Raw genomic sequence first — 20,670 nt, 5'->3', positions numbered from 1 at the left:
ACTCCCTCTCTGGCCCGTGAGCTACCCCCCTGCCTGCACACAGCCCCTAGCCACCCCACTCCTTGCACCCCCAGCCACCCCGTGTGCACACAGCCCCAGCTACCCCCTCTCTGTACCTCGAGCTACCCCATGTGCACACAGCTCCCAGCTACCCCCTCCCTGCACCCTGAGTAATCCTTATGTTTGATTCACAGTTAGGCTTAATCCCCCTGGCAAGATGGGTAGCAGTCTATTTTATGAGTGGTGAGTGACTGACTTTTCTTTACGTGTTGTCATTATGGAAAATAACTTGGGGCTCAAATGAAACTTTAAATAGCCCAGTATTAGGAACTATGTGAAGCTGCATCATCTTAGGGAGAACTCTGACAAGAATCTTACCTCAGGAGCATAGGTGCATAGCACCCTGAGGTTTTATGCGGGGCCCCGGCCGCTGGCCCTGTGCCCGGGGCTCCACTCCCCGGCCCAGGGCGCAGGTCTCGGCAGTCAGCCATCACTCCCCGGCCACTGACCTTGTGCCTGGGGCTCTGCACCCAGGGCCCTGCTCCCAAACCCGTGCCCAGCACCTCGCTACCAACACCACACCTGGGTCCCGTGCCCAGGACTCCACTCCTGGCTCCATGCCTGCCCCCACCTGTGGCCCCAGCCTTGGCCCCCTTACCCCTATTAGGGTCCCCCCCTCCCAGAGACACAGCCCTGTTCCCGGCTCCAGCTCCGGGGGATGGGGCGTGGACAGGGGTAAAGGGGATGAGATAAAAAGTAAAAACTGCTTTCAGCACCCCCACTATTAAAAGTGTTCCAGCGCCACTACTCAGGAGGCAGTGGTCTTCCTAGAGCATGCCCACTGCTACACCCTTCAAGGGGTGTAGCTTACTCTTCCTTCTTGCACAGCCAGCTTAAAAGAGTGAAGGGACTGTAGCTCCTGTGTTCTGCCACTGCACAAGACTCAGTGGGGGTCCCTTGCAGGTCCCCTTCCCCCCTCCCAGGAAATCCATGGAGCAGCAGGGTATAACTTGGGTCTTAGATTTTCCTCTTGTCTTCTCTGACACAAATGCCATTTGATAGCCTGAGATTTAATCCCATGATTGCCACCTTTTCTTCACAGAACAGTCCTGATCGGGGTGGGATTCTCTCTTTGACAGGCAATAAAAGTTTCAAAATAATTTAAGTTTATCTTCTTAAGGAAATCAAATTCATAACCAATCATGCAACGACTCTGTCCCAGTGTTCAAAGTCTATGAGGTGCTCACCTGGAGGTAAATCATGACTTGGCTGGAATGGTTATTACACCTGTTTTTTTTAAATCAAAGTTTGCAATATCTATCTATATCAATGACTTTTCAAATTAAATATCCTCAAAAATAATATATGTATATTGGATTCCATGTTTTCCCCACACAAATGATGAAATATGTAACAGTTTTAAGCTGGAGGTTGTAGTGGCTTAAGGCAGCTGCAGTCCCGCATCCACTCAGTAAGAGAGGGGCTCTGAATGCAGCCAGTAAAGTGTGTAGTGATAATCAGGGAAGGAGATGTGACCAGGGTGGTTGATGGGATTAAATCTTTACTATCTCTAAATCTCTAAACTAATCTTTGTTGCAGCCTTCACAAGGCAGGGCTTCTATGGAGCCCCTGATGGGAAACTGAAGTTGTGCTCCCTAGGGTATAGTAGGTAACCTGGTGGAAAGAGAGAGCGAGTTTCATGTCTGAAAAACTTACAGTTTAGATTGATGTCCCCATATGGCAATGGCAGTAATGGGGAGTGCAGTGGATGATGCGTGTAACGGAGAATAGGGTTTCTCTTATAAATCTGTTCAACAACCTCAGAGTTCAGGCAGTTCTCCTGGTGGGTTTAAAAAAAAAAAAAGGTATAATTCCTGGTTCAGTGTGAATGATAATCCAGTGATGGATGCGTGTGAACAGATTATTCAACTGCAGTACCATGTGAAAAAGTTTGTTATTAAAATTACTTGTTGCTAAAAGATACAGCAATAAAAACTGACCTGCAGAATTATTTCTTCAGGGGGTCAGTCGTCATTTCAGACGGATATGAGAAGTGCCTGCCATTCTTCTCCACATTGAAGATGTAGAAACTTGTATCATGGCAAAGTGGCATTCTCATCTTGTTTTGATGCCCAAAGCAGCATATGCTATAGGTGACTCTCCTAAATCCTGTACACTTCATAGTCCTGCCAGTTTCCCTACTTAAAGAATGTCTCGCCAGATGTTTTCATAGTTAGACAGACAAGATCAAGCAGCTATTCTCTTAAACACACTACTATAAGTAATGATCACAAGAGGTGCTTGGTATTCCCAATTCCCATTGACATCAAAGGGAGTTATGGGTGCTCAGCAGCTTCTAAGATGAGGCTCAGAATGAGCCACACTTTAGTCTGTGCAATACAAGCATTAATCACAAGAGCTGTGCAGAGGATGGAAAATCCATTTTTGGAAGAATTTTGAGCTTTCAAAATTTATTTTCATTTCACATAGGTTTTGTTTTCATACCATTCTAAAATTTTTGCAAAATGTCAAAACGTGTTTTCCAATCAAAAAGATCAGGTTTTTAATTAATCTCTTTCTGGTGAAAAGTAGCCAGACAGCCCTGGACCTTAGAAACCTTCTGAAGAATCCTGCAGTTTTCATCTTTTCCAAAGATCTGCCATATCATCCGCAGAAGTGAGACCAACAGAGATCCACAGGGAGAGATGGTGAGAGCCCATGCATGTAATCCCTCCAATGGGATCACAAAGTGCATTAGTTAATGCTGCTTTAAGCAGCATTAAGTTACACAAATTAACAGGGCAAAAGTTACACTGGTTTCCAAGGGAAACAAACATATAGGGTAGCTTTTTCCTGACTCTCTCCCCTCCACAGGCTATATATCCCATGTTCTTTTGCTCTTGTAACAGTTAAAGGAGAGATTTCTCTGGCTGCTGGATGGTGTATGTGTGTCTGCGATGGTTTATATCGGGCATCTAACTGTTTAGAAATTGGGTCATTGGGCTTCTATTTCCTTTCACGTCACATGACAGAGGGAGCATGACAGGTTCCAAATGTATATGCGGCCACCCCCTTCAGAGGCTTATTTTTACCTTAATATCTTGAATAAGCTGCTGGGTTGGTGTATCAATCGGCACTTTTGTGTCAGTAACATTCTGGATGGCACTTGACCAGCGGGTGGCCTCATTGAGCAATTTTGTATAGAGACGGTAGCAGTGTTTGCGTCCATACACAGTTACATTCCAGTAGCCTATGACAACAGTAAAATTAACGATCACAAAATGTTTAGTGGTTATACTCATTCTGATGTAAGAACAGATGTCAGCATTTTACTAACACACAAACTGCATGTCAGGCACAGATAAACTGCTCCACTGGAGTCTCCTTGGCAACTTCTCTGGAACCCAAAGTCTGCAACTAAGTAGCCTAAAATAGAGCAAGCTGCAGTCACCCGTATTTCTGTTAGGGAGGTATAGCCTCCGAGACAACCAGTGCCAGCATGGAACACTCCATCCTGATCCATACATGTGCACTCTCCACAGGCTTCATCATCTTGGTAAGGTGGAAGGTGACCATAAGCGACATTGTAAAGACAGACTTGTCTCATTCTAGCTGTACAAGAGGATACTGGGAAAACATTGTCTTACGGAAGAAATCCTTTAATAGCCTGCATTATTTATGTAAACATGGATATTAACACACAGGCTACTCATTCTGTAAAACCAAAATGTGTTCTCATCTGTGCAGCTTTCTTGCACCTTAAAAATACACTGCTGATTCAGTCCCAATGAGAAGCAGTATATATTCAAACTTTATTTTCCGTACATCCCAATATGGGATTTTCATGAGAAAAGAGAGTCTAAAGAAAGCTTATTTACTCTTTGGATGGCAAAAATCACTTTGTAGGTACACAGTGAAGATTGCACTGGACAGTTCAAATAAGGAAAAAGGAGCCTCTTATTTGAAAACGACTGAATCAGAGTTTCAGAGTAGCAGCCCTGTTAGTCTGTATTCGCAAAAAGAAAAGGAGTACTTGTGGCATCTTAGAGACTAACAAATTTATCTGAGCATAAGCTTTCGTGAGCTACAGCTCACTTCATCGGATGCATTCAGTGAATGCATCCGATGAAGTGAACTGTAGGAATGCATCTGATGAAGTGAGCTCTAGCTCACGAAAGCTTATGAATCAGAGTTGAAAACGAGTTTAGAAAATGTTTTTAGAGGTGACTTGGAAGGAGGTGTAAATTTGACTCTGTTTCTGTAGAGCTACTTAGACACTAACACTGGTAGAGTCTAAGTTGCTCTAAGTTACATGCTGAGAAGCTAGAAAGTAGGGTGAAGGCTGCCTTAATTTATGCCTTCTTCCAAATCCTTGATGTGTAAACTACTGTACACTAATTTAGCAGTATTAGGAGTGTTAGAAAGAATGAATTATACCACCTTACACATCTCCTCTGCAGTTTGTCCCAATGAATTCAGATGTCTCTATTGGAAAAATATTTTGTGAAGTATCTCAGTGATTTAGAAGCCTAAGCTCCACTGACCTTATGTTTACCCATATGTATTCCTGTAATACAAAGAGTGGATGTAAAATATTTTCCTATTATGCATGTTGCATTTCCAAGTAGGCTGGAGTGCAGCTTAGTGCACAGAAAAACCTAATGCTCATGAACAAATTACCTGTTTCTTTGAAGATTTTCTCATCAGGTGGTAGCACAGAACAGAGGCTATTCAAGACTAGGGTACCCAATTTCAGGGCATTCTTCTCTGAGCTCTTGTAGTAGTCCAAAGAGTTGTGCGTTAAGACAAACCAGCGCTTCTTCAGCTTTAGTGAAGACATCTTCGGGCTGTTTTTTACTTCTTTCTGTAACCATCCTGTTAAATAGACACCCCATGAAATAAAGCTTTTCATAGAATTAGGCAAAGCTGTGGTTAACTTTTGGCATCTTAGAGTTTTTTAAAAAATGATTAATACAATTTATAAAAGTATCACTAAGTATTGCCAAGTCCTCTTTCTAAATAACTTTTGTTTAAGTTATCAGTGTCAAATTAACTCCCAAGAAAAGGTGAGGTTGAAATACTACATATTACCTATATTGGGGCTTCTCAAACTTTAATGGTATGGACCACATTTTACTAAAAAGACTGACTCATAGACCCCTTCCCCATCCATTCAAAATCACAAAACATCCTTGTGGAAGCTACAGCAACTGTTTACTTGTAAGAGTGATATTAAGAAAGTCTGAATGTGTTTTTAGTAGTATCCCTTGAGTTAGCAGCAGGAAACAAAGTCAGCAGCATGTGACCAGCAAGCTCTCTACAGACCACCAAGTGCTCCACAGACCTCAGTTTGGGAACCACTTATCTATACAATTCGACTCCTCTGGTTTGCTTTCCCATTAATTCTTACCCCTCACTATGAATTCTTGCCCCTCCACTCTGGTATCTCCCTTTGATCTCTGCAGCAGTGTTATCCAGTGGTGCATCTCCTCAGGGGTGTCAGCATTACAGTGGAGAACACGATTAGCAGTGATGATCACAAATGAATTGGGTCTATGGAAAAAAACGAAGATGGAAAAACCCATACAGTAAATATAACTACTGTTTGCACCACAACTAAATGACTGACTTACCTCACTTGCCATAAGCATAAACACTTCCCTCTTGTTTGTATTTTATATTCAGGCAAGTGTTCCTCACTTCTGCACCATTTATTTCAAGAACTCTACAGGCCTATAAAATGTTAAGCTTTTAAAAAGACTGTTTAAAATGAGAGATAGGTTTGTACCAAATACTGGGTCTATGCAGCCCTGAACTTTGGGAAAACTTATATCCAGACTTTGCCCCATCTTTATATCAGCCCAACATAAGACCCTTCCCCACTCCAACAAAAAAAACCACCACCACCTTGAAGAAGTTTGGCTCTGGATCCAACCTTTGTAGTTCATGGTCATCTCCATTTAAAGTGTTTGCTTCAGTAGCTACTTTAGCTAAAACCAACTATAATTTATGAAGATTTATAATGAAGCAGCATGTGAACATAGATCCCTTTATTTTTAATACAGTGCAATTAAGGCAGCAGAGTCTCTTTTTTTAAATGAGATTCTGGCTTCCATTTAATCCTACCCCACGATTCATTGAAGCACCAGCAAATTGATCTGCTTGCCTAAGATCACATGAGTGGACTGTCTTGGTGGCTCTACATGGATTAGATTCTATTGTTGTGCTCTTCTGTCTTCACAAGCCATGCGCTTTGAACTCTTCAGACCCTTTTTCTCCCCAAGATACTAGCTCACAAGAATTATATCAGAAAGCCTTTATTAGGGCCCAGGCCATTCTGGGATACATAAGCAGATCATCAGTATCAAGAAGGAAGATGACAGACTTTCACTTTGCAGTTCTAGTGAGAAGACATTAGGAATACTGCACTCAGTTCTGGGCATTTTAATGGCAAAATTATTTAGAGACAATTCAGAGAAGAGCAGCAAAAAATAGCTACTAGGCTTTCACCCTGATGTAATGGGCACTTTCCAAAAACAAAGGAAGATAATCCCTGTGTGCAAATCAAAAGACAGATGAAGGGCAAGGAAAAGAGAGAGAACCTACAAGTGATCAGGGTGACTGCAGGCAACTGCTTTACATTGACTGGAGGGGGGATAACACGGGTATCAGGAAGGCCAGTGCAAAGGAGGTTACAGAAGTCAAAATGGGAGAGAATGAAGGGCCTAGACTAGTTTTAGCTTTGTGTAGACAGGGAAATATTATGTAGAAAGAAGTGGCAAGATCTGACCACTGTCTGGATGTGTTGAAAGGGCTGGGGCTGTGTCAAAATTGGTCCCTAGGGTATAAACTCAACAGCAACAAAAATGAGAGTAGAGAGAGTTCAGGAGGAATGAGCAGCAGTTCAAAGTTTTGGGTATGTTACATTTAACCTGATGGTGAACCATTATCAGAGACAGGTGGAGAGGTGGGATTGGATGGAAGTTGAAACCAGATGAGTAGATGAGGGTTGAGAGCATGAAGAAAAGAGGGTGTAGGATAGAGCCCGGTGAAACAACCCTTCTGGAAAGCTGGAGAGGACAGACATCCAAAAGAGTGGCTGAAGATAAGGTCAAAGAGGTGGGAAGAGAACCAAGGGAGGACACAATTGCTACCCCTGGGGGAATTCTGCACCACTGTGCATGCACAGAATTCATGTCCCCCATAGATAATACATTCTGCTAGAGAGGCGCTTCAATTACACCTTTCCCTCCACCAGGAACTGCTGTGGCACCAAAAGAGACAGCAGCCAGCTCACAGACCAGTGCAGCCAGCTGCAGAGGGGAGGAGGCAGAGGCCGGGGAGGAGGCACAGGATATGGGGGGGATGGATGGGGTTGCTGGTGGTTCACAGACAGGGTTCAGAAGGGCTATTGGGAGGGACAGACTGGGACAGAGGCACAGGAGTGAGTGGTGTGACAGCACTGAGCCAGGGGCTGAATGGGAGGGGGTGCAGGACCACATGGAGATGGGGGGAGATGGGTATGGCTGAGTGGGGGTGCAGAGACACATGGGGACGGGGTGCCTGACTAAATGGGAGAGGCTAGGGGTCAGCAGGGGTCTGCAGGGGGAGGCTCCCCAACTCCCTAACAATCCCTCTCTCCCCCCACCCCAAAAAACCCCCAGTCCATACTTTTCCCACCCCTACGCAACAAACCTCCAGGTTCACTCCCAGGCTCCTTCCCAGTAATTACTTCCCATTCTCTGAGCTCCTCCGTTACCCATGATTCCCTTAAATGTTTGCACTGCTTCTGAGCGGTGTGGGAAATACATTTCTGTATTGTAGTTTAAATGAATTATTACTCAAAGTTCTGTATTAATATGCCTACTAAGAAATCTATTTGTCAAAAAACATTTCCTGAATCTTTTTTGTTGTCTGTATTGTTAGAGATACTTGCTGACAGGTATTTTGAAATAAGTTCCCCAAATAATTAAAAATGGCATGATTATATTGTGTTATTTTGACAACTAAAATATGCAGAATTTTCCAGAATTTTAAAATATTGTGTGCAGAATTTTTTAATTTTTGGAGCAGAATTCCCCCAGGAATAAATTGCAAAAGGCAAAGCAGGACAATCAATCAGGCAGGTGATCAATAACATCAAAAGATCTACTTAGCAAAGTGGTGGAAGGCTATTCTAGAATATTTATGAGTAAACGTTCAAAGGGATCTCAACCCAGCCTCTTTCTTTTGAACCTGCAATTATGAGTATAGCCATCAGCTATCTAATTAGACAACACAAGTGTCCTATCACCCACATCAGGCAGATGTATATGTTCTGTGTCTTGCACCTGCTAAATTGAAGTTTTTTTATTTTTTATTTTATTTTTTTAAATCTGGCCCTTGAAACTGAATTAGATAAAGCACTCAACACTGGTACTGAAAGGAACAATCTGTACTGGCAACAGAATTGACCTGCATTGTTATATATGCCATCATGTGCCAGCAATGCCCCTCTGCCATGTACATTGGCCAAACTGGACAGTCCCTATGTAAAAGAATAAATGGACACAAATCGGACATCAGGAATGGTAACACACAAAAGCCAGTGGGAGAACACTTCAATCTTCCTGGACATTCTATAACAGATTTGAAAGTAGCTATACTTGAACAAAATAAACTTCAGAAACAGACTTCAAAGAGAAACAGCAGAACTAAAATTCATTTGCAAATTTAACACCATTAATTTGGGCTTGAGTAGGGACTGGGAGTGGCTGGCTCATTACAGAAGCCGCTTTGCCTCTCCTGGAATTGACACCTCCTCATCTGTTGTGGACTACATCCACCCTGATTGAATTGGCCCTGTCAGCACTGGTTCTCCACTTGTGAGGTAACTCCTTTCTCTTCATGTGTCAATATATTTATGTCTGCATCTGTAACTTTCACTCCATACATCTGAAGAAGTGAGGTTTTTACCCGCGAAGGCTTATGCTCAAATAAATCTGTTAGTGCCACCGGACTCCTTGTTGTTTTTGTGGATACAGACTAACATGGCTACCCCCTGATACTATATAACCTAATAATTCTTTTCCTTTTATGATCATTGATTTCTAGGGGATGTAAAAATTGTATTTCTGTGTGATTCTTAACACAGCAAGTGAGAGGATGAGAAGTTTTTTCTTTTTAAGATGGGTCCCACAGGGATGCTGACATGAACACCAGACGTGTCCTTAGCAACACTTTTTTAACCTAACTACTATCGCATTTTCAGGCTTTTGCTTTCTTGCATAGTCTTGTTTATAAAGCTTCAGTTCACAACTAAGGTAACTGGGAATGTTCAGATCTTTGTAGGTTGTGGTGGGGTTAATAATTTCAGAACAGCTGCTCCATGCATATTTGTAAATGAGGAGATAGAAAGGAACTGTTATCATTTGCATTTTTGACCTGATAACACTGCAGTGTTGTTTAGGCCCAAGCTAGTATGGGCTAGATTCACAAAAGGACTTAGGCATATAACTGCTACTTTAAGTGTCTAAATCCCAGAATCAGGCCTGACTGGGATTCACAAAGCCCTGCTCAGCTGCCCCCAAATCAGTAGGCACATAAGCTCACGCGGGGCCTAATTTTTTTGCAGTTGAAGTTCCCTAGGTACCTATGTTGCTGTCTCTGAGCATGTGCACTGCAGCCCCATGCCAGGTGTCTGGATATCTATACCCCAAAGCAATGCACAAATCTAGGGAAGACAGGTTTTCCTCTGCATAACTTGCCTGCAGGGCCTGATCCAATAAGTGTGCTCAGAGCTCGCTTACCAGTGTGGGCCCCTCTGGAGAAAACCTACACAAAATGTTTGGGGGCAGGACAACCTTCTTCATAACTTTTAGCCAAATGCTTAGGATAATTAAAAACATAACTGGAAAAGCAGGACTCTAATCACCAACTACAGAGTCATTCTCATGCTTGCTCTCTCTCCTGCCCAAAATGATTCATTATTTGGCCATAGTGCAGGGGTGACCAACCTGCGGCTCTTCAGAAGTTAATATGTAGCTCCTTGCATAGGTGCTGACACCGGGGCTGGAGCTACAGGTGCCAACTTTCCACTGCTCAACCCCAGGCCCTGCCCCCCACTCCACCCCTTACCCCAAGGCTACCACTCCTTCCTGCCCCATTCCCCTGAGCCTGCTGCACCTTTGCTCCTCCCCACTCCAACCCAGAGCCTCCTGTACACTGAGAAACAGCTGATCGCGGAGGGAGGGAGAGGTGCTGATCGGTGGGGCTGCCAGTGGGCAGGAGGTGCTGTGGGTGGCGGGAGGGCTGATGGAGGCTACTGATATATTACCGTGTCTCTTTGGCAGTGTACATCAGTAAATTATGGCCACCCCTGCCATAGTGCAACAGCTTCAATAAAAGAGACCGAGGGAGCCTCAGATCAGAATATCCCATCACCCAGTGGTTAAAGGCACTCAGCTGAGGGGTAGCAGATTCTTGGCCAAATCCCTTCTCTCACTCAGGCAGATGAGGGACTTGAACCAGGGGTCTCCTACATTCCAGATGAGTAACCTAGCCATTGGGCTCAAAATTATGAGTGAGCTTCTCTGCCTCCTCCTGCTGCTGTTGCTCCCTCTCCCCCCCGCCCAAATTGGCACAGGCACCTAAGCCTGAGAGGTTTGCAGCTGAGAATCCCAAGTAGAGGGAAGTTCCTCCCTGCAGCCAAGACTTAGGTACCTATCTCCAAGAGAGGGATGGGGCTTAGTGCACATCCCATAGGTTGACATCTCCTATTGGCTAGTTTAGGTGAAGAACCTCTTAGCATGCTGGCTTTTGTGAATCCCATTCTAGGGAGCCTAGGCGCTGAACTCTGGCCTTATGAATCTCTGTGGTTTTCTAGGTGACAAAAGTTAGCCATGCTTAAATTTCTTAGTGAACCTAGCCCTATGTTCCAAAATAATGTCAGTTTTTTCCTCCTCTGTTATGCACTGTTATTCGAAGTGAAGTACATCCTGGCTAGAGTTCTGGGGTTGCAATAAATCATTTCTAACATGTTGTCATAAATATAAAGGGAAGGGTAAACCCCTTTGAAATCCTTCCTGGCCAGGGGAAAGCTCCTCTCACCTGTAAAGGGTTAAGAAGCTAAAGGTAACCTCGCTGGCACCTGACCAAAATGACCAATGAGGAGACAAGATACTTTCAAAAGCTGGGAGGAGGGAGAGAAACAAAGGGTCTGTGTCTGTCGGTATGCTGGTTTCTGCCAGGGATAGACCAGGAATGGAGTCTTAGAACTTTTAGTAAGTAATCTAGCTAGGTATGTGTTAGATTATGATTTCTTTAAATGGCTGAGAAAAGAATTGTGCTGAATAGAATAACTATTTCTGTCTGTGTATCTTTTTTGTAACTTAAGGTTTTGCCTAGAGGGGTTCTCTGTGTTTTTGAATCTAATTACCCTGTAAGATATCTACCATCCTGATTTTACAGGGGGGATTTCTTCATTTCTATTTACTTCTATTTTTATTAAAAGTCTTCTTGTAAGAAACTGAATGCTTTTTCATTGTTCTCAGATCCAAGGGTTTGGGTCTGTGGTCATCTATGCAAATTGGTGAGGCTTTTTATCCAACATTTCCCAGGAAAGGGGGGTGCAAGTGTTGGGAGGATTGTTCATTGTTCTTAAGATCCAAGGGTCTGGGTCTGTAGTCACCTAGGCAAATTGGTGAGGCTTTTTACCAAACCTTGTCCAGGAAGTGGGGTGCAAGGTTTTGGGAAGTATTTTGGGGGGAAAGACGTGTCCAAACAGCTCTTCCCCAGTAACCAGTATTAGTTTGGTGGTGGTAGCGGCCAGTCCAAGGACAACGGGTGGAATATTTTGTACCATGGGGAAGTTTTGACCTAAGCTGGTAAAGATAAGCTTAGGAGGTTTTTCATGCAGGTCCCCACATCTGTACCCTAGAGTTCAGAGTGGGGGAGGAACCTTGACACATGTCAATCAATGTTTTCCAAAAACATTCTGCTCTATCTGTATGTGTCATCCAAATAATTTTCTTATTTGAACATAACCTCCAAGGAAAAGGGAAATGCAAGAGATCCATAACAAAATGCAAAGGCGTTTTCCTGGTAAGGGTAGATAAAAATCCTACTTTTTACAGTAATTTAAAACTAGAAGCCTTGTTCTTTAAAAGCAGTTTGTATAAATAAAAAGTCATTATTGTTCCTCTCCGACTTTCAGGCCTCTTGAGAAACAAGACAGCTGATTGATGCACATGTTGACCCAAACAAGAGAGACGTTTGTGCCAGGCAAGTCAGCAGAACCCACACTAGAACTGATGCAGATCCTTCTCCACCCACTTCATACATTATGTTGGAAAATCTCAATTTTGGCACGATCAAAAAGGAAAGGCAGTGAAATAGTTTCATGTGCAAAATATGGAGATCAGTGTAAAAAATGTCAAATGTTGAAAGAGGAAACATCCACCCCAGCCAAAAATGTCAGTGGAACTTACCTATCTGGGTTGTCAGAAGCACACACAGAATCAATCAGTCCAACATCCAGTGTGCCCTGTGCAACAAAAACCCAACCAAAAAAGACATTTTAATATCACTAGAATATATTATTAAATCTATTACTTCTAGGTATAAGCAAAACTGGGAATTACTTTGCATTCTTTGGTTATGCAAAACTATATAGATCTAGGTGCCAGTTTCTTCTAACCATTAAAATTTAGGGGAAAGGGAAAAAGGGTTTCAGATAAACAGATCTAATAACAGATCAGCTTTAGTTACATTCACTGAGTTTTGCAACTCAGTTGCAATTTTGACCTAATTTACAATACCCTCAAGAACTTACCACCACACAGTATAGAACTTTGGGAAGCCAACATCAAACAGAAATCTAGATTTTTAATTTCCTTTGTTTCCTTGTTAGCACTATCTAAACTGAATGAGTTATATCTGCCCCCCAGATATATGTTCTGTAAAAATAACCAACGGAAATGTTCCCATATTTTTTTAAATTAACAAATAGTTGTATTTTTTAATTTAATCAAACAAGTATGCCTTTCCAGTACTGCCCTACTGTTTTGGAGCATGAAAATTTGATCGGGAAACTGACTAGAAAAAAAGTGAAACCAACTAATAATTTTCTTTGCTCAAGGACAGTGAAATGCAAAAAAAAATAAATAAATAAAATAAAATAAAATCAAGAGACTATAAATAGTAAAAAGGAAATTTAGAATAATAAAAGAAATGTTAACCTCTAGATAAAAAGAAAAGGAGTACTTGTGGCACCTTAGAGACTAACCAATTTATTTGAGCATGAGCTTTCGTGAGCCACGGCTCACTTCATCGGATGCATACCGTGGAAACTGCAGCAGACTTTATATACACACAGAGAATATGAAACAATACCTCCTCTCACCCCACTGTCCTGCTGGTAATAGCTTATCTAAAGTGATCATCAAGTTGGGCCATTTCCAGCACAAATCCAGGTTTTCTCGCCCTCCACCCCCCCACACAAATTCACTCTCCTGCTGGTGATAGCCCATCCAAAGTGACAACTCTCCACACAATGTGCATGACAATCAAGTTGGGCCATTTCCTGCACAAATCCAGGTTAGAATCATAGAATATAAGGGTTGGAAGGGACCCCAGAAGGTCATCTAGTCCAACCCCCTGCTCGAAGCAGGACCAATTCCCAGTTCCCAGTTAAATCATCTCTCACCCCCCTCCCAAAAACCACACACACAAACTCACTATCCCGCTGGCAATAGCTCATCCAAAGTGACCACTCTCCCCACAATGCGCATGATAATCAAGGTGGGCCACCCCCAGCACAAATCCAGGCCTTCTCACCCCCCCCCCCCCACCTCCATACACACACAAACTCACTTTCCTGCTGGCAATAGCTCATCCAAACTGACCACTCTCAAAGTTTAAATCCAAGTTAAACCAGAATATCCGGGGGGGGGGGGGAGGTAGGAAAAAACAAGGGGAAATAGGCTACCCACTATGGATGTAGAAGCCCTCTACACCAACATTCCACACAAAGATGGACTACAAGCTGTCAAGAACACTATCCCCGATAATGTCACGGCTAACCTGGTGGCTGAACTTTGTGACTTTGTCCTTACCCATAACTATTTTACATTTGGGGACAATGTATACCTTCAGATCAGCAGCACTGCTATGGGTACCCGCATGGCCCCACAGTATGCCAACATTTTTATGGCTGACTTAGAACAACACTTCCTCAGCTCTCGTCCCCTAAAGCCCCTACTCTACTTGCGCTATATTGATGACATCTTCATCATCTGGACCCATGGAAAAGAAGCCCTTGAGGAATTCCACCATGATTTCAACAATTTCCATCCCACCATCAACCTCAGCCTGGTCCAGTCCACACAAGAGATCCACTTCCTGGACACAGATTGATAGAGCCAGAAGAGTTCCCAGAAGTTACCTACTACAGGACAGGCCTAACAAAGAAAATAACAGAACGCCACTAGCAGTCACCTTCAGCCCCCAACTAAAACCCCTCCAACGCATTATTAAGGATCTACAACCTATCCTAAAGGATGACCCAACACTCTCACAAATCTTGGGAGACAGGCCAGTCCTTGCCTACAGACAGCCCCGCAACCTGAAGCAAATACTCACCAACAACCACATACCACACAACAGAACCACTAACCCAGGAACTTATCCTTGCAACAAAGCCCGTTGCCAACTGTGCCCACATATCTATTCAGGGGACACCATCACAGGGCCTAATAACATCAGCCACACTATCAGAGGCTCGTTCACCTGCACATCCACCAATGTGATATATGCCATCATGTGCCAGCAATGCCCCTCTGCCATTTACATTGGTCAAACTGGACAGTCTCTACGTAAAAGAATAAATGGACACAAATCAGATGTCAAGAATTATAACATTTATAAACCAGTCGGAGAACACTTCAATCTCTCTGGTCATGCAATCACAGACATGAAGGTCGCTATCTTAAAACAAAAAAACTTCAAACCCAGACTCCAGCGAGAAACTGCTGAATTGGAATTCATTTGCAAATTGGATACTATTAATTTAGGCTTAAATAGAGACTGGGAGTGGCTAAGTCATTATGCAAGGTAGCCTATTTCCCCTTGTTTTTTCCTACCCCTCCCCCCCGGATGTTCTGGTTTAACTTGGATTTAAACTTTGAGAGTGGTCAGTTTGGATGAGCTATTGCCAGCAGGAAAGTGAGTTTGTGTGTGTATGGATTTGTGATTTGTGCAGGAAATGGCCCAACTTGATTGTCATGCACATTGTGTGGAGAGTTGTCACTTTGGATGGGCTATCACCAGCAGGAGAGTGAATTTGTGTGGGGGGGTGGAGGGCGAGAAAACCTGGATTTGTGCTGGAAATGGCCCAACTTGATGATCACTTTAGATAAGCTATTACCAGCAGGACAGTGGGGTGAGAGGAGGTATTGTTTCATATTCTCTGTGTGTATATAAAGTCTGCTGCAGTTTCCACGGTATGCATCCGATGAAGTGAGCTGTGGCTCACGAAAGCTCATGCTCAAATAAATTGGTTAGTCTCTAAGGTGCCACAAGTACTCCTTTTCTTTTTGTGAATACAGACTAACACGGCTGTTACTCTGAAACCTCTAGATATTGGCTTTAACTCCCTGGGGCAGGATCCATCTTCTCATTATGTGTGAGTGCAAAGTGACTAGCACAATGGGACCCTCTAGCCACTACCACAAATATGTTGGTAACATACACAAGGAAATTTGTGCCTGATTGTCAGAGGTGGTCAGCCCCTGTCACAATCAGGCACTTTATTTTCTAAAAATATATGCTGCTTAATCTGCCTTTAAATTTTGACTCACCACAGCATTCTGTGGGTTTGCCTGCTCATCATGCATCTCCTGGATCTCCTGTTCTGTGGAAGCATTGACCTGACTCAGCACACTGAACCACTGGCTGCAAGAGAGAAAGGCAAACACCAGCATGACAAAAGGCTCAAACCCAAAAAACCTTTTTATCACATTTGTGGCCTGGAGCAAAGCAACAGGTTCTACAGGTTTCCTGAACTGCCTCAGAAAGGATCTCTGTTCTCAGCATTCAAAAAAACCCAGCAAGCCTCTATGCAGTCAGTTCAAATAATGACAGAATCCCAGAAGAAATAACCAGAATATCCTTGAATACCCCCTCCACCCCAGAGTATTTTTCCTAGATGTCCAATACCAACCCCCTTTGCACCATTCCATTTGAAGATAAATACCTTGTGTTAACAAAGAGTATCTCTAAAGAACTGACTGTAATCCCACTGAAGCCCTTCTACGACCTGGATGTACCCAAACATATAGCAAACAGTTCAGCTGGAATAGATACATTAGTAATCTGCACATTTTTTGGTTTGTTTTAAAACATTGGATGTTCACACCTCAGATGGTTCCCTAAATCCTGATGTAATAATGTTGTGATTGGACATTTCTTATTACTATAAACGTGAAAAAGTGAGCGTTTATATAATCTCATATTTAAGTCCACTATGCATGTGGCAAGGGAAGGGGGAGGACAAAAAGAACTCCCCACACATTCCTTTTGTCTGTAGTCAGGAGCAAGGCAAAAATCAGTCTGCGCTAGGCTGCTTTGGAAGGAAGCCCTGAAGATGGGCCAGTGTCAATTTATTCCAACCCAGTGGTCAGGTATCCTGAAATAGCTGGCAGGTGGTGGAGCAGGAGTTGCTATTCCAACTGTAATCCTGAGTAGCAACTACAGGAGGGCTAAACTTCAGCCATGTGGTCTGCCTTTGGGATATATTTCATCTACTTCTGGTCCCTGTAGAGTTAGAACCCAATTACCTTGTGCAATCCCACTGAAATATGAGCACCGAACTTGGCCAGTTATGCAGGTTTCCTGAACGTCATTCTTTGAGATATTAACTTGCCATTCTAAAGATACTTACCCTAGGGCCAAGTTTCAAAGGGCCTCATCCCAGCCTCTAAAACTGCATCTTCACACTTTTTGCAACTGCAGTTTTTCAAGTGCAGAAGTTGTATATACATGAGCATTTTCTATGCAAAACTGTGGATTTAAGTTTAGAGGCCTCTTTGAAACAATTGCCTACATTCATGGATCCTCTGCCTACACATACGTAATTGAAAACTGTGGTGTTTAGGAAATGCCAGGTTTCCACACCCATAAACCTGGAAACTGGACTCCTGGTAACAGTTTGAGACAGTCTAAGTTGTTAAAACAGTATCACAACAGCCAGGGGTTTAGTAGCCTGCCTAACTCCTTCCACAAAGGTAACATTTTAATTAGTAGCAGCTATAAACACTTCAGTATCTAGGAAATGGGAAGTGAACGAGAGTGCTGGTTCTGATCCAGAGCCCATGGCAGTAGGAAAGAAGCTGAGAATAGGGTTATGGTCCTTTTTGTACCTCTGGATGAAAAATCTGGATCCACATTGGACACTGTTTTCCAGCTGGCTCTGTACCTGCATCCTGAGGGTGCAGGTGCCCTAGCAACGGAGATTGGCAGGGGCAATTCTTGAAGAAGAGCAGCCAAGTTTCGGGTGAAACCATTCAAACCTAGGAAATGTCTCACATGGTTTCCACTCATGGTCATAAATTAACCCAGGTTTACTCAAAACTCACGTTCATCAAAAGCTGCACAAGCCTTTTCCTGAACTTGGCCTGAAACTTAGGTTTGTAACAAAATCTGAAAGCAGGCAAAACCCAGTGTTTAGTAGCTCTCAAAAAGCTCCCCCGTCAATGCTCAGAATGGCACAGATTCCAGAGAGCATCACCTCCAGCCCTCCCTTGCTGGAGGGAGTATTAACGTGAGAAGGGCCTCTCTGAAGAGGGAGGGAGGGATAGGTTCAACTCTTAAAGGATCCTAAACCCAAAGTATTCCCACAGATTATAAACAGTCATTCATCTTTCCTTTCCTTTCCAGATTCTGACCCACAGGTATTTTACTTAAAATCCAGTGTATTAATTAAATCATATCAAAGAAGCCAGACCTCATAGTATAAGCCACCTACAAACCTATTATTATACAACAGCTAGCGTGGGCATGTAGTAGTATTTTTTAAAAAAGTGATCAAAGTTTAACTTCAAGTACAAGTAGTGTACATATTTTCCTAAAATATTTTTTTAAAATTACGTAGTTAAAAGTGAATGAAAACCCTGCATCTGGGTGAAAGGAAGATGGCACTCGGCTCTGCAGTTCCCAAGTTAATGATTGGGTCTCAGAGGATCAGCAGGTTTCTTCTGCTAACCCCCAAACTGTTTGTTTGCATGCATGTGTCCCTTCGCCCCACACAAGAACAATGCAAAGAAAATAATAAGTACAAAATTTGTGGCATTTCCATCCCATGTGTGAGATTAACCTGCATAGGGAACAACACAGACCTCAGACCATTTCATTCAATGTAATCAGAATTAGCAAACAGATTCTTCTAAATCTGTTTTGGACCTGCTTTTCAGCAGTGCTGAACATTCAGAGCTCCCTTGACTTCAGCACCTCTGAAAATCTTTACACATCTCCCACTGGAACCAAGGTATTTTAGAACAATTATGTACTGTGGAAACAGAAACAGGGAAAACGCCAGCAGGTAAATTAACCTGAATGTGTGTGGTGTGTATACTAAACGAACACTGAAACTAAAGTCACTGTCTCCTCTTATGTTTTGGAAAAAGGTAGAGATATGTGACTGAGAACATGAAAGCCCTTAAACTCTGGTAATTTCCTGTTGGCTCCTCAATAGAGCAGTTTGCCAGAGAGTAGAGTAGTTCAAACAGACAAAAGTAGCTAACTGGATCTTTATATTAGTGAGGCAGTTGGAAATTGCTGCCACCAGAGGCTGCCAATGGCAGCATGGTACAGAAAAGAGCCATATGTGGTAACCAGGATTCGGCCATGTGTCGCTTCCCAGCCTGCTCATGGTCATAAATATGTTACTGTATCTTATGACAAATCTCTCAAGTTAATAATGGAAAGTTTACAAATGGATTCAGATTATAATTTTAAGGAAGATTTAGCAGCTCATTTTAATTTCAAAAGAGATCACTGAATTAACTGTGCTGTTATAGCCTATGAAAAGTAGCCCTTTAAAGTATGAACAAGAAGAACTGCAATCAGAAGATGTCAAGGCCCTTTACTAACTTTAATTAATCTATATTCAATACCCCTGTGATGGAGGGAAGCATTATTCCCATTTTACAAATGAGAAAAAAGAGTAATAGAAATGTTAAGGGTTAAATCCACAAAGGGGACTTCGGCTCATGTTGAAACACCTGACTTTTAGATGCCCTACTGCCTAATGGAACCTTCAGCCATGAGTTAGGTGCCCAGGCTCCCTATACATTGCCAGGGGAGAGAAAGGCAGCTAAGAATAAGATCCACAGAAGCCAGCATGCTGAGTGGGGAGCTGCCTAAGGTAGCCACTAGGAAGTGCCAAGGATGGGGTCTGGGGACCTAAGACCTGCCCCTCAAACATAATTAGACATCAAGCTCCGGGTTGGAGGGAGACATCTATCTCTACTTAGGATTCACAGCCCTGAACCCACTTCTGGAGTTAGATGGCTAAGCCAGGTCAGCCTTCTCACGTGCTCATGAACGAGAGTGCCCCTCCTTCACTTACATAGCCTAGTGGTTAGGGTATTCACTGGGAGGTGGGACATCTGATTTCAAATCCTTGCTCTGCCTGATAAAAAGCAGGTACTTGACTTTGGGTCTTCCGTACACAGGGGAGTGCCCTGACCAGCAGGCTATAGAGTCTGTCTCTCTCTGGTCCAGTGAACAATTATTTATACGAAGTGGAACAGCTTCAACAGGAGAGATTGAAGGAGCCACCACCAGCTATCCACGCGCAAGTCCCTGCTCCAACTCAGGCAGACTGGGGATCTGAAGACAGTTATGTGGAGTGTCGGAGACCTAACCACTGGGCTATTAAGCATTCTGCGATGGACACACACACCCCATCTGAAAAATTCCCAAGCTGGTCACTCCCAGCTGTCTTTTATGTGAGGCCCAGTCGTGTGGGGTGTGGTCACCCCACACGCAAGATAGGCAGGGAAATGCCTAGCTTGTGAATCCCACTAGGCCTGGCTTAGGCATGAGCTAGGATGCTGCACAGCTCAGTGGGATCAGAACTTAGGTGTATTGCATGTCTCCTGGTAGAAACTTAGGCACCTAGGGAACTTTACTGATTCAGACTTAGGCGTCTACATGGTTAGGTGGCAGGTGAGTGGGGTTATCAGGATCTCAGTGGAGTCTAAATATTGGAATTAGTACCTAAGTCCCTTATTGATCTAGCACTAAGTAACTTAGATGAGGCCACTGAGTAAAAATACCCACATATCCTCACTTCTCGTCCTAGGAGTCCAGCTCAGCGGGCAGTGTAAAATTTAAAAATAACTTTATTTATTTTCTTACATTTGAATGCTTGTGGTTTTGTAAATGATGTGATAGGCAAGTAGGATATTGTCACTCAGCCATTGCAGGTAGTTTTTTAAATTCAGATTTTTGGATTTGGAATGTAATAGATCTAGCAGCTTTAGCTTGCTCCTAGCCTATGAAACTATGGTTAGAAAATTTTTCTTTGCTGCTGCCAAGGATCCGTATCAGATTCTAAGACCTTTAACAGCTGAGCAGATGGAGATCACGTGCTTTGCTCTAAATACCAGTCTTCTCGTTTGTGAATGTGAG

At 43.1% G+C, this 20,670-nt stretch overlaps 1 protein-coding gene across 1 annotated transcript in view; it reads right to left on the bottom strand.

The window, feature by feature from the left end:
• The window catches only part of MYO10 (myosin X), a 295,459-nt gene that overhangs the window by 12,723 nt on the left and 262,066 nt on the right, over window positions 1–20,670 (bottom strand). The window contains exons 29-34 of the mRNA XM_075125436.1: window positions 15,837–15,930; window positions 12,468–12,523; window positions 5,411–5,553; window positions 4,681–4,875; window positions 3,093–3,250; window positions 1,717–1,840 (exon numbers count right to left, since the gene is read on the bottom strand). Of these exons, the coding sequence (XP_074981537.1) occupies window positions 1,717–1,840; window positions 3,093–3,250; window positions 4,681–4,875; window positions 5,411–5,553; window positions 12,468–12,523; window positions 15,837–15,930 (770 nt within the window). The remainder of the gene's footprint in view (window positions 1–1,716; window positions 1,841–3,092; window positions 3,251–4,680; window positions 4,876–5,410; window positions 5,554–12,467; window positions 12,524–15,836; window positions 15,931–20,670) is intronic.

The sequence above is a fragment of the Caretta caretta genome, chromosome 2 (assembly GCF_965140235.1).
Source record: "Caretta caretta isolate rCarCar2 chromosome 2, rCarCar1.hap1, whole genome shotgun sequence".
In the NCBI taxonomy this organism is placed as follows: domain Eukaryota; kingdom Metazoa; phylum Chordata; order Testudines; family Cheloniidae; genus Caretta; species Caretta caretta.
Note: the sequence above shows the minus strand (reverse complement) of the source record. Positions and strands in the feature narration are given on the sequence as shown.